Raw genomic sequence first — 16,302 nt, 5'->3', positions numbered from 1 at the left:
AGTCAGGCCAGACAACCTGGCAAGGCAAACGATCCCCACTGCTTTCCTGGAAAGTGCTTTTTCTAGGAGGGTGCACAAACTCTTTCTTTCTATGTGTCTAAATGTTTTCTTTTTCACTGTTATTTCCCTACTGACTGAACTCAGCTCAGCTCTCCTTCAAAATGAGTGGAGGAGGCACGTAAGAACACACTGAGATTTCACAGACATCTTTAGAAGACTGGAGGGCCCCAGGAGACAACGTTAGAAAAAGATGTGAAAAATCACCCATTTCCAGAACCGTTCCTTTTAGCCATGCCTCTGTATTACTCATTACTTTTATTTTCTGGAATATTAAACAGCTTATATTTTGCTAATATATGTGGCTTTTGTTTTGCTAATAAACAGCTAAAAAGTTGGAAGTGGATCTGCAGCAAGTCATTTGGGTTCTTGGCAAAATATTCTGAGTCAACAAACAACAAGCCTCAGGAATTTGAAGGTGCCTTTTAGGATCCATGCTGAGAAATGCAAGCTCTTTGAGAGTTTCAGGCCACCCGTCACTCGAAGAACAGAAAGATAATCTATCCTTCTAAATAGTCACATAGTAAAAGCAACTCTGATTAAATCTATACTGGACTTATGAACACATTTTTATTCTACAATCTGGCTGAGATGCGTCAGGGTGCTTTTAAATCCTAAAACAATATATAGCCCATGGATCAAAGTGCAGCAAGCTGAAAAATGTACGTTAAGAAAAACTTTGAAAACAACAGGCATTTACGCGCACACCCTTTTCAATGCCAAGTTGTTAAAGGTCTGATGTGGTAACTTGAAATGTTGTACACTATCTCACAAATGATGTTCGAACATTTCATTTACGGGGGTAATGAGTGTATGCTTCAGAAAAACAAAATTATCAGTACAGTCATGCAAATATCACTTTATGGCAGTGGCCCCAAAAACAGACTTGCTTAGACGATAACTAACCTTGTGGTTGTAGGAACCATATCTTGAATATAAGTCAGCAGCTTTCATAATGCAGCTTTACTGCTTCTGATTAGCCAGACTTACCTCCAGTTCCCACAAAAAAGCTGCTGTCCACTGAGCAACAAGTCATCATAGATACATGCTGTTCAATATCAGTCTCACTTTTGTCAAAAAGTAAAACGCAAAATCAAAATAAATAAATAAATAAATAAATAAATAAATAAATAAATAACCCGCAGACTGCACTGGCATGTGGGAACACTAGAGGGAGTTGTGAGCACACATTCCTCTAAACTGATCCCTGAGAACCCTTTTCCATCAGATCTCAACTTGGGTTAACCAAGGAGAGGACTCTGCTAAATCTGGCCCAGTGATTCCGTGCCATCAAAACACACTACCCCCTGCATGTGACTTGTTCCCCAAACAAGTCATCACTAAAAACACCCAAAACACAATGTGATGGTAAAATGGCCACAAATTATCCCACTCCATGAATACACCTAGTTAATCTTCTCTCACATGTATTGTAGGCTCAACTATTTGACTTGGTTTGGACAGTGGGACATCAGCCAATAAGTGTAAGCAAGCAGAGACTTGGAAAGTGGGTTGAGCAAGGGAACTTGCCCTCTCTCTGGCTGCTTTTGGGGATGCTGTATCCACCATCATGTGAAACGAGGCTAACCCACTGAATGCTGAAAGGCACTTGAACAAATCCCATCCATTTTCCCTGCTGACACTGAGCCAACTACCAGGCATGCGAGTGATGCCACACTGAACCAACAAGTCCCAATCAGCCAGCTCAGATCAGAAGACCTGCCCAGTGGGTCCACAGAATTGATTGACAGGTCTCCCCTCTAGAGTAGTTTATGATTCAGCAAAAGCTTACTGGTAAGTACAGTAATCCTACAGTCTGTGTAATCCACCCAAGCCATTGCCCTGATGGAAGACCATGCTGTTGCTGGCCAGGCAGAAAGAGCTTCCAAACTGCGGAAACCCAACCTGTCCTGTAGGAACAAGGTCCCACTCAAACACTCTAGCTTTCCTTTAACCTTGGTGATTTCCAGCCAAATGAGCTCCTGACTTATGTGACTCAGATGAGCATGCCTCCAGGCTCAGTTTTTTCTTCTTGATCAATATTCTAGTGATGGATATCTTTACACCATAGGCCCGTAGAGACGACTGACATCTCTGTATCTCTCTAGTGATATCAGTAAAAAGAAAACTGTTCAGCTCAATTGAAAACTGATCATTTAAAAAAGATACACCTGTCAATTTTTTCTGTATGTTTGAAAGCTTTATAATAAAATGTTGGGGGAGGAGCAGAGAATTAAACCTATTGAACTTACCTCATAACTACACCATAAGTATGACATCAGAGAATGTGCTTTCTTTGCCATTTGATTCCTGACACTATTCTAAGTGCCTGGCATACAGGAGCTACTCAACAGTAGTTGTAAAATTAACACACACACACACAGGACTAAAATGAGGAGAGAGCTCAAGAAAACTCAGAAGAAAATCATACTTGCATCATTAGGTGAACTTCTACTTCCAAGTCATGCTTTTTCTCCAAAGAGGGAGATGAAACAGACCAAAAGAGGTGCTGTAGCCAAAGCCCCGTACTCCCTTCATGTACACAGTGCTGGGTACTGGGTGTGTTCTGTGTCCTACATCACACACCCCGACACCTGTGTGTGGCCACCTCTGCTCCCCTCAGGTGAGATATGCAGTTACCAAGAGGAGGTCTATTTGTTCCCAGACTTATTTATGCTGAAAGTATTTATAATTCTACTTCATTAAATATTATGTGAACAGATGAAATTAATTGTAAAAGAAAAAGTTCACGGTTTTGGAGTCTGTGAGAACTATGTTGAATGCTTTGGAAAGTGAGTTATTAAAAAAAAAAAAAAAGACCTGCTGTCAGATTAAGTAGGAGAAATGACTATTGAGAACTGGAAAAAGGTTTGTTTACCAGAAGGATCAGATTGCTTCACAAGGATCTTTAAATCTTACCACCCTTAAAAAAGCCTGAGAATGGAAATTGCGGACACTGGATCATGGGTGTGCTTTACAGAAAAATAAGCATAAGAAACTCAAGAGGACCATACACCAAGCAGAGGCCTTGGCCTCACACCCAAAGTGTGGTCAAGGAATATCCATTAATAGGTTGTAAACTGAGATAAAAAGTGAAAGGTATGTTTATATAATTTTTAACTGACATTTTTATTAACCAGTTTCTGGTCCTGATTGCCAGGACAAGAATGTCTGCTTCCTGATCAAAGGGAAAGACTTTACAATTCAAATATTGTTACTCAAAGAGCCACCGACCTTCGGAATGGTGGGAATCCACAGAGAAGTATGTATGTGATCACGCCTGCTGCCCAAATGTCCACCTTCAAGCCATAGCTGGGAACACAAAGTGGGTGGAGGGAAAAAATAAAGATATTACTCCCAGAGACCCTCCATGTTACTGGAATACTTGCCTTTGTTATAAAAAAAGGTTTTCTCAGTGTCAAAGCACTCATCTCACATGGAAGAATTAGCTGCCCTTTGGACAGAGGCATCTATTCTTCTCCCAACCTAACCACAATCTTGGGAACTACTGCCCTATTTCCAAGACTGGCCTTAGGACAAAAGTCCAAGCCTATGGCTCCTGGACATAGAAGTGCAAAGTCGCGGTACAGGTAATACTCCCCCCACCTTCCCCACCTTCCCAGGAGGCACATGAATACAGAACAGCTGGAGCAGCAAAACATACCTTTTTCAACTATTAACCAAAGCCACCAGGAGTCTTACCCAGTTTCAGCAATTATTTCTGGAGCCACGTAGGTTGGCGTGCCACAGACTGTATATAAAGGGCCTTCCACCACTGTGGCCAACCCAAAGTCTCCCAGTTTCAAGGACTTGGTTCCATCGGGGTATTCACACACCTGGAACAGAAACCAGCCAATAATCAGCAGTAGTTTCTTTTCTCAACGATTTCAAAAAGGCTCTTGGAACGAAGTAGTAAAGACACAGATACATGTATCAATCAGCTAAAAAAAAAAAAAAAAAAAAAAAAAAAAAACACACAACTCTCCCTGTGATAGTAACACCATGATTTATTTTTGATGCTTTAAAGCTCTAAATCATTTCTTTAGAAATTTGCATGATTGTGTGAAATGTGAATGACCGTATCTTTCATCTTTGTAAAACACTCCTTATCTAGGAGTATGATGAATACGTGTGCATGCTGACACAAGAGTCAGGGATGTAGGTAGCTGCTTACCCAGCATGGCTTGAAAGGCTTCTAAACCTGGGAGCGGGAACCTGACCTTTGTTGCACACTTACCGTGTGTGAGGTGCTTGAGAGACTCAAAATGGTGTTTCTTAAGTGTCCACTAAAACACTCGCATGTTTCATTTAGAACATAAGATCAGGACGTGTTCTTTGGGCAGTCAATGCTGAATATAAATATTTTATAAGGGAAAACATTGGAAGTTTAGAAAGAAAATAAACTTTAGGCTCAGGCAGCCTGAACCTGAAAAACCAACACTCCTCTCGTTTTTTGGTTGCATGACCTCCAAGAGTCACTCCCTGAGCGTGTTTCATCTGTGAAGTGAAATGAGACTAGTCCCTAACCTATGGGCTGGTGTGAAGACTTGAATCAGGGTTCAGCGACTGTTCCTTTTTTTCCTAGAAGGACTGGCTGGTAAGATCAAATCATTATTGTATAGGAAACGGTTCCACAATGCTGGTGAAGATGTGAATGCTTTTTGCTTACACGGGAAGCAATCTTCCTAGAAAACATTTCAGCAACATGTAAATTTCTCAAAAATTATTTATAACCTTTGATCTAGTAAATCTACTTCTAAGAACTAATCCTAAGGGAACAGAGATGAACCCAAAGGTTACACACAAGGCCACCAATCTCAGAATTTATCTATGTTTTTAAAAACTTGAAGGACAGTGACTTCATAAATCATGGTACATTCCTATAATAAAATACTAGCCAGTCACTAATAAGCACATTTCAAATAAGTATTAATCCTATGGAAAACAGTCACTATATTACACAAAAAAAGAATATTCAAAATTATACAGTCAGTATAATGCACCAAAATGTTCGGTTTCTTTCTAGGTGATAGTACTAAAGATTACTTTAGCTTTCTTCTTTATACTTCTCATCAGTTTCCAAAATCTTTACAATGAACATGCATTGGTTCTATAATCAGGAAAAATTAATTTTATATATAAGCAAATTTTCCTATCGGATAAAAGTCTGAAAGTTACATTTTAAATAGACGGTTTTTAGATTTCACTGCGTTAATTTTAACATGCCTATTTATCTCTTGGATTTCCATTTTGAAAATGGTGGATTTCAGAGAATAATTGCAGAGATCTAACCTGTACTTATGTAATGTCTTTCTCTACTTTTACATTTTAGTTCTATTTAGTTTGCTTTTCCTCATATTTTACTATGAACTGAACCAGATCCTCATCCAAACCACTCCTTACTAAAGAATGAACAATTTAGAAAATTATGTTTTTTCAAGATAAGCATGTTAATAACATCTTCCATTAGTCTGATACTTAATGAGGGGGAGTGATTTATACAGACATCATGGAAAAGCATCAGAACCTCAGGGCTCCCCCCCTCCACCCCCCCCCCCCCCCCCGTGATACCCAATCTGTAGAGGCATTTACAAAGTATGTCACTGAAATAACTTCCCTACCTGTGATGTCCTCATCAGTTTAAGAAGAATGTTTTTCACCTCAGTATCTTAGTAACTGCTTCCACAGTTATGTACTAAGTATGCGTCCCCAGCACACATCTTTATGACTTTCAAGTTTCATGGGAGTAATGGTGAGGCTGTTGAGTTCCTCACAGATATTTATCATTCTGAGTCAGCCACAACTCAGCAGAGGCATATTCAAAGCTACTAATGATTTAGCCTAAAGCAAGAGAAACCAGGTTCTCAGTCATGCCAAGGTCTTAGGACGACTTTCCATCCATTATGTTGAATGTAAACATTAACGAGAACAATCCGATATAGAGAATTACAGTTAGAATTTATGATGCATTTACTGAAATCCAGACTTCAGAAATTCCCTAAGTAATTGCAGTGATAAGAACATTCTAAGCAACATAATTTTAAATGTCTGTATCATAAAGGCAAAAAAAAAAAAGTTTTATTAATGTCATTATTATTTTGTTTTTACAACTTTAAAATACACTCATTAGGTACGTTTTATTGAAAAATAGTGTTTACTTTAGACATGCAATTTACAGATGCCTAGGGGTATTTGAGGGTTGTTGTCAGATACTCAGAAGTCCCCAAAGCCCCATTCCTCATATCCCCTATAAGGAATTCAGAGTCAGATGCAGGAGCATAAATAGAAAGGTACTGGACAGTTCATAATCACTGAATTATGTCTGGGCAAGTGGCACTCCTTGGCTAAACATCAAAAGAGAAGTGTCCTAAGGAGCAGACAAGCCTGAAATAATATTTTATCTGATTCATCTCTTCCCAACACTAGACACAGAGGCAAATATGTGAAAGATAATATGAGTATATTTCAAATCTTAGCTGGAGATTCTCTTCAAAGCACGAATACGTATAAATCTACACATTTGTGACACTGCTTTAAGAGACTGACACAGATATACACACATATGGCATTGCTTTAAGAGACTAATTTTAAGAAAGGGCTGAACAAATGCATAGGGACTCCAAAGGCCTTCTGTTCTGGCAAAGTTTGCTGCATTCTCTCCTCAGTTACTGACCTCCTCACAGAACTTTAGAGATTCCAAGATTTTCTCCATACATTATCTCACTGGACCTCAGAATCCCCACCCCCACCACCACCCCCGGCCCAGTGAGTAGGAAAATAACTGTTGCCTGTGTTACAGATGAAGAAACTGAGGCACAGAGACTCAGGTTACTAGAAGCTACCAAGTAGGGGTGCCAACCAACACCTTTACCGTCCCGCAGCACCATCTCACAACTGGTTCCAGGTCTGGGAGCCAGAGGAGGCCTGGCAGACGCGGCCTGCTGCCTGCACCCACACACAGATGCTGAGTGAATCCCAGCGATCACGACTGTGAGAACTCCAGCCCTGCGGTGTTCAAATGCCCCACCACACGCTGAGAGATGCTCTGTCAAAAGTTGCACTCAGAATGCAAAAGTTAAAAATGTGAGGAATGCAGATCCCACATACGAAGTGAACGCTGCATGTTCTCTAAATAAAATGTCAACATAATGATTTAGAAGGGCTTCAAATATGAGAAACCAACCCTCTTCTCTCCCCAGTCCCCAGAACTCCTGGAAAAGCAGAATTTATCACTGGTCTCTCATAGTTAAGTCTGACAGGGCACCACCAGGCTGTAACTCACAGCATTAATGGCCACCCCTGTGCTCCCTGACACGGTGACCCATACATCTCTGCTGGCAGGGTTTTAAATTATGACACTGCTCCCAGAGAAGGGGATGCAAATCAGATGTCTGAATGCTCTGGTGTTTAAAAATGGAATTTGTTTTTAGAGTAGGAAGAGGCTGACTGTCACTCTGTGTATTTACCTTTAACATCACCCTCATCGTCAGGCAATGCCAATCGGCTGACCAAATGCAGAATCTGCAGAGTGGTCTAGCTAAATTTTCAATGGCAGGCACATATTTTACTTAGATATGTGCAGCTAAGGGCTTGCAAAGCCTGACCTTTTTATATCACACATTAGCCTCATCTAGACATCTTCTTTATCATCTTCTTCCTTTTCCTCCCCTTTGGGTAGCACAGTGGGGCTGCTATAGGTCTTGAAGAGGGTGAAGATGCATCTAGGGCAGGTTAGGCTGGACGAGGGAGTTTTATCTAATTTCCTGGTCACATTCTGAGACACGTCATGTTGGAAACTCCAATCCCCATCACGGGACCTTCCTTCAATGTGTGGCAAGAGAAAAGGACGCAGTAACAGGCTCTGAGATGTTACACACATTGTGAGTGGAAAAGAGGAGAAAGAGGAGGGGAGAGTGGAATCCATGAGCTGGAAACGGACATTCCCTGGCTTAGAGGCAAGTTCGCTAATGCCTCAGTCACCTTACCTTCCGCACAGGACCTCCAATAATCAGAGCTGCAGTACAGGCTGACTCACAGTAACCTACTATCCTTAGGGACCTGTGGCTCTGTATTCCTAGAAAATGTCAATAACAACAGCCACCAGGGTGAGGTGGCCATGGGCAGCAGGAAGAAACAAAGGAGGCATTCTCTTTAATACCATGGCATTTGCGTCTGGCCACAGCCAGATAAAGCCCTGTTACGTTTGCTTGGGAAGCCCCTGGCCAACTTCAGTCATGTGGTTCAGGAGCCCGGGCCTGACAGACACGGTGAGAAGACTGTTTTGAGGAGAGAACATCATATCCTCACTTCTATGCTGAGGCCCAGTTTACAGTTCTGTCTCCATTCCTCCTTCGAGTTCATAAAACCAAGTCCATGATACATCTTGTTTTTACAGAGAAAGGGTATTTATTTTCCCAATAGGAAAATCTAGACAGGAAATATAATTCCTCAAGGCAGAAGACAGTAAGGGAAAAAAAAAAAAAAAAAAAAAAAAAAAACCTCACATACTTTTAAATGGATACTCAGAAATCATCAAATGGTATTGCCAGAAGTAGAAAATGGACACTCTGAATTAGCAGAAAGTCCCCAGGATGGCCTAAAAGCCTAAACATCAACACATATGCCTTTCAACAATTATTTGTAGAGTACAAGTATGAGACAAACTGTAAAGATTTGTGTTCAAGGGACACCTGGGTGGCTCAGTGGTTGAGCATCTGCCTTTGGCTTAGGTTGTGATCTGGGATTAAGTCCCACATCAGGCTCCCCGCAGGGAGCCTGATTGTCCCCTTGCCTATGTCTCTCCCTCTTTCTCTGTGTCTCTCATGAATAAATAAACAAAATCTTAAAAAAAAAAAAAAAAGACTTGTGTTCAAGTATTGGCTGCTGCCTGAGTGCCTGTCAATGCTCTGTCACCAACCACTTACTCCACATCCACCATGTACTTCCTGGGCCCTAGTCCAGGGCACTGGTGATATGGAAATAATTGAGACACAAACCTTGCCCCACATGTTGCTTATCTAGAGAAGGAGTCACCCAAGTATGTGATGAACTCACCACAGTAGGTCATGTACAGCAGCAACTAGGGGTGGCCGAGACTGACTCTGTCCAGGTAGATAGGAGTGATGTCAAAGAAGACATGCCTTTTGCTCAGTGTCTTAGAAGATAAACATTTGCCACATTGCTGGGAGAGAGGACATTGCAAATGTAGACCAGTATGGAAATGAGCAATGATATGTAATGGTGCTGACAAAGTTAAGTCTTAGCTAACGACTGGGGATGGAAAAATCTGAGTTTGGATTATTAGGATAGAGAATACTCATAGAACCCCACCTCCTATGCGGTAAATGATGACAGTACTCAGTCCTGAAAGGTAGAAATAGGAAAAAAAAAAAAAAAAAAGGTCTTGTGTATGTTCTGGGGGATGTGTGCTTGTCAAAGCCCCTAATCAGCTTCTCTGAAATTCCTCTACCATGTAGACACAAAGATTGGCCCAATTAGGAAGCTGTGTTTATTAAGGCCACCATGGAGGTGTGCTAAATATGGCACGAAGGTAAGTGCCACTGTGGACGATGGGTGGGGAAGGGTTAGACAGAGAGGAGGCTAGAAAGGCAAATTGGGACCAGATTATGAAGCCCTCTGAATGCCACAGACTTCCTTCTGTAGAACAACGGGACGCATGAGACTTTTCAGCAAGAAAAATTAGCGGAGTCTCAACTTCTATACCTGCAAAGCTGAGATAAATGAACTAGATTATTCCCAAAGTTCTGTCCTGCACATAAACAAACCATTGTATTCTATTTCTGTCTCCTATAAGCTCCTAGTTCTATCTCTAATTTATTTTTCAGAATAAAACTTCAGAGGTTTTGCCTCAATTTTCCTTCTTACCATTTTTTAGTACCATCAACCAAAATGTAAACAGAAACGTGTTTCCTAATGTCTGATAAACAATAAATGCAGAAATGCATATCAATTCAAGAAATCCATTAACAATTTATGGTCATTGAATTGAGTCATGGTGATTCTCTAAGTTTAAATTCTCTCAGTCCCTTATTGCAGGATTGGTACAGACTCTAAAGTGGTATTGTTTGCATGTGATCATGTCATTTTTAATGACAATTTATGCAAACTAATTGGAACAAAAAAGGCAGAGATGACATACCAAGAGGTTCTCTGGCTTGATGTCTCTGTGCACAATGCTGAGGCCATGAAGATACCTGAGAGCGTTAGCCAGGTTGAACACCATCGCACTGCCGTCCCTCTCAGTGTACTTGGTTGAAGAGGTAATTGCGTCAAAAAGATCTCCACCCTGATGGACACATAAAAGAACACAACAAAATGTCAATGGTTACAATCCTATGAAAGTAACAAAGAAGGTTCATCAGCCTGGAGTAGATGAAAAAAAAAATGACACAAGTGCCATGAACAATTATTATAAATAAAGGAAGTTTCAAGGTAGCAAAACATTTCTCCAATTAGGTCCTCCAACAATATGATACATCTTAGGATTTGGCACCAATGAAATCTCTTGAAATCTCTGCATCCTCTTACTTTGACCAATTCCATCACCAGAAAGAGCTCAGTAGCTGTTTCCATCTCCTCAACCAGCATGATGATATTTGGATGTTTCACCCTGCGCAGGATTGACACTTCATTCTCAATCAGGTGCTCCTGTCAAAGGAAGGGTTTAGAGAGGTGGGTCAGAAACCACAGAACCCTCTGCTCTAACTCTATATTCTGGAAGATGCCCTACTGTAGATTAGACGCCGAGGAAAGCATCTCCCTTGGCACAAAGACAAAACCAAGCCCTGGCAGAGTTTGTTTCCATAGGGACAGGACAAGTCAGCGTGACACGTCATTGTCACTAAAAAAAAAGAACTGATATCCTTGAAAGGGCTCAGTGGTGCTGCCCTGGCACAGAAAACATACTGCCTTCTTGTCTCTTCATTACCTCCAACACCCTACGAGGTCATGACACTGTGAAAGCTTCAGCACATGGCACTGTACTTTGTGATTCAGCTGGAACCACCTTTCTTTCTCTCTCTTTCTCTCTTTCTTTTTTTTAAGAGAGAGGGAGAGAAAGAATGTTAAGCAGGCTCCACGCCCAGTGCAGAGCCCAACACAGGGCTCAATCTCATGAACCCAAGATCTTTACCTGAGCTACGATCAAGAGTTGGATGTTTAACTGACTGAGCCACCCAGGTGCTCCTGGAACCACTTTTTAATTTGAGTATACACTCAAATTCAAGATCAAGTATACAAGGAAACCTGCATGTGTACGGAATACAACTTGAGCATTAATATTTTTTTTTGTCTTTAAACCATTACTAAATTTCATGTTGAGTTTATGAGGGAAAAAAAAGTTCCTCCTCTGTGGCTGGGTATGGAAGCATTCACCAGAAGGATGTTCCTTACCATCTCGTATTTCAGAAATCAGGAAACATAGAGTACCACAGGGACTACTGTTCTCATTTTAACTCTAACCACTTCCCTGAAAATACTACCTGATTATCAATCCTGGTGAGTCATGCAGCTGGGATCAGCACTGTAGCAAAATGTTTACCCACAGCATTAAGGAATTCTTCTCAATACACCAACCATGAATCATGAACAACTACTGCTCTATTTTTATTATGAGACATGAAAATATTTCAATAATTCACATTTGTTGATCCTCATTAGCTATAACAATGAATTATTTTGAATTTAGGGTATGCGCTGTAAAATTAACTAATTGCCCTCTGACATATTCTGGGTTTTCAAATACAACTTTTACATAAATCTTACCATATAAAAGATATCGCTTGCTACCTAAATATACCCATGTACACGTGTGTGTGCATTTGTGTGTGTGTGTTCCCCTCCTATTGTCCCTTTTGCCTTTGCTATCATGAATCTCAGCACTAAATTTAGTGTTCCACTGCGGGAGCAAGAGAATTACCCTTAGGTCAAGATATCATTTAGGTTCTTCACTGATCTTCATGCATCCATGTGTGTATGTCTTTTTCCTCTAAGCTACCTCAAATAGTCTGACAATACATGAAGTATACACTATAACAAATGAATGAATAGCACCCACAGAAAATCTATGCAAGCTCTGCACATGCGGGTCATACAATCAGAGATGAATGCACTGTGCTTGTCCAAGTGGTCACTCAGTGTTGGCAAATGACAGTGCAAATGCTAAACAGAAGTAGGAAAAGAAGAACCAACATTTACTAGGAATCTAGTCACTAGGTCAGTCTCTTTGCAAAGAAAGTACTTGTGTAGTGTCTTAACACTTTATCCTTAGGATCATCTTTTGAGGGAAAATGCAACACCTAGGTTTCTGATGTCCAAGCACACATTTCTTGTACTACACAACAATATCACCTTTTAAAGAGGAATGCTTTGGTAAAAGTCAGAATTTTTCAAAGTGAAAAATAATCGCTGCAAAGCTGAGAACACCTGATTCCTTAAAAAGATACCCTTAAAAACTAGGGGTAGTATTCCCGTGAGTTGCGGGGGCAAGTAGAACCACACTAGGCTTTGTGCAGGGAGGAGAATCTAAGCCCCTTAATGAGCAGGGCTGGGAAGTCTGTGCCCAGCTCGGGACTCAGCAAATGCTTCCCCATCTCCCGGAAGCATAGCGGTTCTCAGACCCAAAGAACCATAGCTGGGAGGCTGAGGACAAGGCCGCCTACCTGTTTCCAGTCCCACATGTCTAAGTTACAGAGCTGCAATAAACGGTGCCTTGTGCCCTCCCGAGGGAAGCAGCTGTACAGCCAACTCCTTGTGGCCACAGAGACAAAGACTCTGAGCAAACACTCCACATCTGCTCACTTATTTCGAGGCCTCTGGATCACCTGTACCAAATTTGTCCTTTATCACACCAACAAGCCGAGTTAGGTGTACTTTTGTGAACATGTAAAGGCGCGCAACTGCATTTCTTTCACTCTATCTGAAGCCAAGCCAACAGGAGTCACAACCATTGTAGTAAGAGAGGCATTTTATTTTGAAGCTAAATGGATCTATCACTTCGGTTTTCCTCCCTCCTCTCCATTTCCTCTGAAGTTTCAAGAGTCTGTACATTTACCTCTATTCGGGGGCTCTATAAGTGATACTAATTGAGAGTGACATATGTAAAATAATCCCTGTCACCAGTACCCAGGAGCTCTCTCAAATTGGAGTTAAAATAAGATGTTTACCACCTAGGGAGACGACACCTCTCAAAAAGTCATCTTTCTAAATAAAGGGTTCAAGAGAGTCTTCTGGGAACTTTCTATCTTGCGGACCTCCCCCCAGGACCACCGGCAGTGTTACATTCGAAATCCTGAGCACTGAGTAGTGCACCACTTCCTCCACCACTGCTTATCAGCTCAGCTCCTGGGCTCTCCTGGACACCGGGGAGGGCTCTGAGCGCACAGGGAACGTTTCTGTTGGAATGTGGGAGACGTTAGCCTTTGTCTCTTGACCTCTGACTGTGCCTGTAAAACTGCCTAGGAAGGAACAGTCCACTTTTTAAACTAACCATCATCGGAAGCAAAACAAAAGTAGTCCATAAAAATCTTTGCGGATGTCATCTCCGATTTCTTATGCAACCCCTGTGTCATCATATGTAAAAACACCCTCTAGATTACACTTGCCAGAAAAAAAATCTCTCGATGCAATATGAACATCACTTTTATCTCGAACTGCAGTGAACTCACGTTATTCAGCCATCTACCATCATTCATGTTAAGTGATTCAGGATTCTAACTCCAAATAATTTACATATGAATCACTTCATGGCAGTGTTCCCTGGTTCTGAGTGAGAGTAAATAACAAAGAAAACTGCTAACCTGGCACAGGATACCACCTTATCTTTGGCCACGGTGATTTTTAATGTGTGTGTGTGAGAGAGAGATGCTTTAGGGAATAAACAACTGCCCCAAAAGCAACTAATCATCTTGTCGCTACACGCCCCAGCCCCACAAAGCAGCCCTTTCCTCTGGTGCCCTCTGTCCTTCTGTCCGCTGAATGAAAATGGTTGGTTGCCCAAAGCAGAGGGGGGTTCCCCCAGCCCCTCCGTCATCCTCTCATGTAGTCCATCAATCCCCAAATCCTGCTTCTCAACAGCTTCTGAATCCATCCATTCACTTCCATCCCTGTTGTCAATCTCTTGCCTGGACCTGCAGGCATTTGCACAGGTTTTCTCTGTCTGGAACCCATCCCCCCAATACGCACACTCCTTGGGGAAACTCCTATGTATTCCTCAGGTCTAGATTGGATTTCACCTCCTCTAATTAGCTTCCCCTGCTCAATCCTGACTGGGTGAGGCACCTTTCCGACTTCCCTTCGCTCCCCCTATGCTTTGTTGCAACCACTGCTCTCACCCTGTTGTCTGGAAGTTTCTGTTTACCTTGTTCTACAGCAACCAGCATAGTTAGTTCTGAAGTGTCTAAGTGAGTAAATAAACACATCATGCATCACTCTTGGCCAACAGTGGTTTTCCAGCTGGTATCCACTATGCTTACTGAGTATTGCTCCCCAGTAAGAGGGAAAAATACTCAAATCATCCCATGTGATTTCTATGGTAGATGTATGTAGCAGATTGAATAATGGCCACACAAAGATATCAAGCCCTAACCCCTGGAACTTGTAAATATTACCTTATTTGGAGAAAGGACCTTTGCAGATGTGATTAATGATTCTGCAATGAGGAGATAACTCTGAATTATCTAGGTGCCATCACAACTGTCCTCATGACTAGAGGAAGAGGGAGATTTCACAGAAAAAAGAGGAAAAATAAACACACAGAGGCAGAGATTGGAGTGATGTGGCCGCAAGCCAAGGAATGCTATCAAGCCACCAGAAGCTACTCAGAGTCAAAGAACAGATTCTCCTCTAGAGCTGCAGGGGGAGTATGGATCTCAGACTTCCGGCCCCCAGAACTGTGAGAGAACAAATCTCTGCTGTCACAAGCCACCAAGTTCATAGGAATGTATTCCAACAGCCTCAGGAAACTAAAGCAATATACATTTGGATTTATGTCATGTATTCATCACCTACGTATACTGGGCCCAAGCACAACTGTGGGAAGAGAAGGGCAGACCACCTCAAGGCACCAGAAAGCTCAGAGCTTCATACATGACACAAATTTATAATAAGTGATCATTAGAATGAACACCATTTAGAATATTAGAAGAATTCTTGCATTTACAAACATCACAGCTTTCTCAACAGCCTCCAGAAATCTGGCCTGCCTCCCGCCGGGCAGATCCTGTGCTCATCTCCTACTCAGAGGCACCTAACACACTCTCCATCCCCTGGGCCTTTGCTCAGGCCGTGCTGGCCACCTGGAAGGCTTTTCTTTCACTGCTGCCTATTGAAATCCTAACCACTGCTGGAGTTCCAGCTCAAATGCTTGCTCTACAGCAGCGTCTTCACTGATCACATACTTCTCATGTGTTTCCTCCAAACTCCCATTACATTCTCTGCAGAACTGGTATTAGTTTATCTGTTAAATTACCCTATTTCTAGCACACTTTCTTGGACACACATCAAAGGTTAGGTAAATGAGTAAACTAATTTAATGATATAATTGTATATTACAGAAAAGCAAACAGAAGGCCAGAAAGGTTAACTTTTTTTTTTCTCCAGGTTCTTATTACATGAACAAATGAGTAAACTGAACTTAAATAGGGAACACATCAGCAGACTGGCTAATGCACAGGCTACATAATCAACTAGCACAAAATTCCAATCACTGCTCTGCCTCTGTATGACTTTTGGGAAGCTATTAAATCTGGACCTCTTTTATTAATGAAACTGGTATATCTTGTTTAGCAAGTCATTAAAAGTAATGTGCAAAATATCTCTATGTCCGAGCCTGGAGAGACAATACATTTTAGTAAATGGCAGATATTATTTTCGGCATTATTAATTTTTCTGTGTACAATCCATAAAGCAGAGGTAACCAACAACACTGCAGAATAGTAGCTGATTCCCCAAAATGCCTCCCCCTAAATTTTGTTTTAAAAAAACTCTCTATATCAATTTTTTTTAAATAAAATTGAATGGGAAAATCAACTTATTTAGAACAAATCAAGTTTTTAAATTATAATTCTGTATAGTCAAAGTGGAAACAGTTGCTCAAATAAGCAAAATGTGAGGATGGAAATAAGTAGATGATCATGAATTATAAAAACAGAATGACATTCCATAACAAGGAAAAATAGATTCAAATGTTTAAAGTGACCTAATCATTTGCCTCAGTACTTAATGTAC

General features: G+C 41.3%; 1 protein-coding gene across 9 annotated transcripts in view; it reads right to left on the bottom strand.

Moving 5' to 3' along the window:
• Positions 1 to 16,302, bottom strand: part of DCLK2 (doublecortin like kinase 2) — a 149,607-nt gene that overhangs the window by 9,978 nt on the left and 123,327 nt on the right. For all 9 annotated transcript variants that reach the window (XM_072724806.1, XM_072724807.1, XM_072724808.1 and 6 more), the window contains 4 exons: positions 10,606 to 10,725; positions 10,217 to 10,363; positions 3,760 to 3,893; positions 3,292 to 3,369 (listed from right to left, as the gene is read on the bottom strand). In XM_072724806.1, coding sequence (XP_072580907.1) covers positions 3,292 to 3,369; positions 3,760 to 3,893; positions 10,217 to 10,363; positions 10,606 to 10,725 — 479 coding nt within the window. The remainder of the gene's footprint in view (positions 1 to 3,291; positions 3,370 to 3,759; positions 3,894 to 10,216; positions 10,364 to 10,605; positions 10,726 to 16,302) is intronic.

Source organism: Vulpes vulpes, chromosome 10 (assembly GCF_048418805.1).
Source record: "Vulpes vulpes isolate BD-2025 chromosome 10, VulVul3, whole genome shotgun sequence".
Lineage (NCBI taxonomy): Eukaryota > Metazoa > Chordata > Mammalia > Carnivora > Canidae > Vulpes > Vulpes vulpes.
The sequence above is the reverse complement of the archived record's forward strand: the minus strand, read 5'-3'. Positions and strand labels throughout refer to the sequence as shown.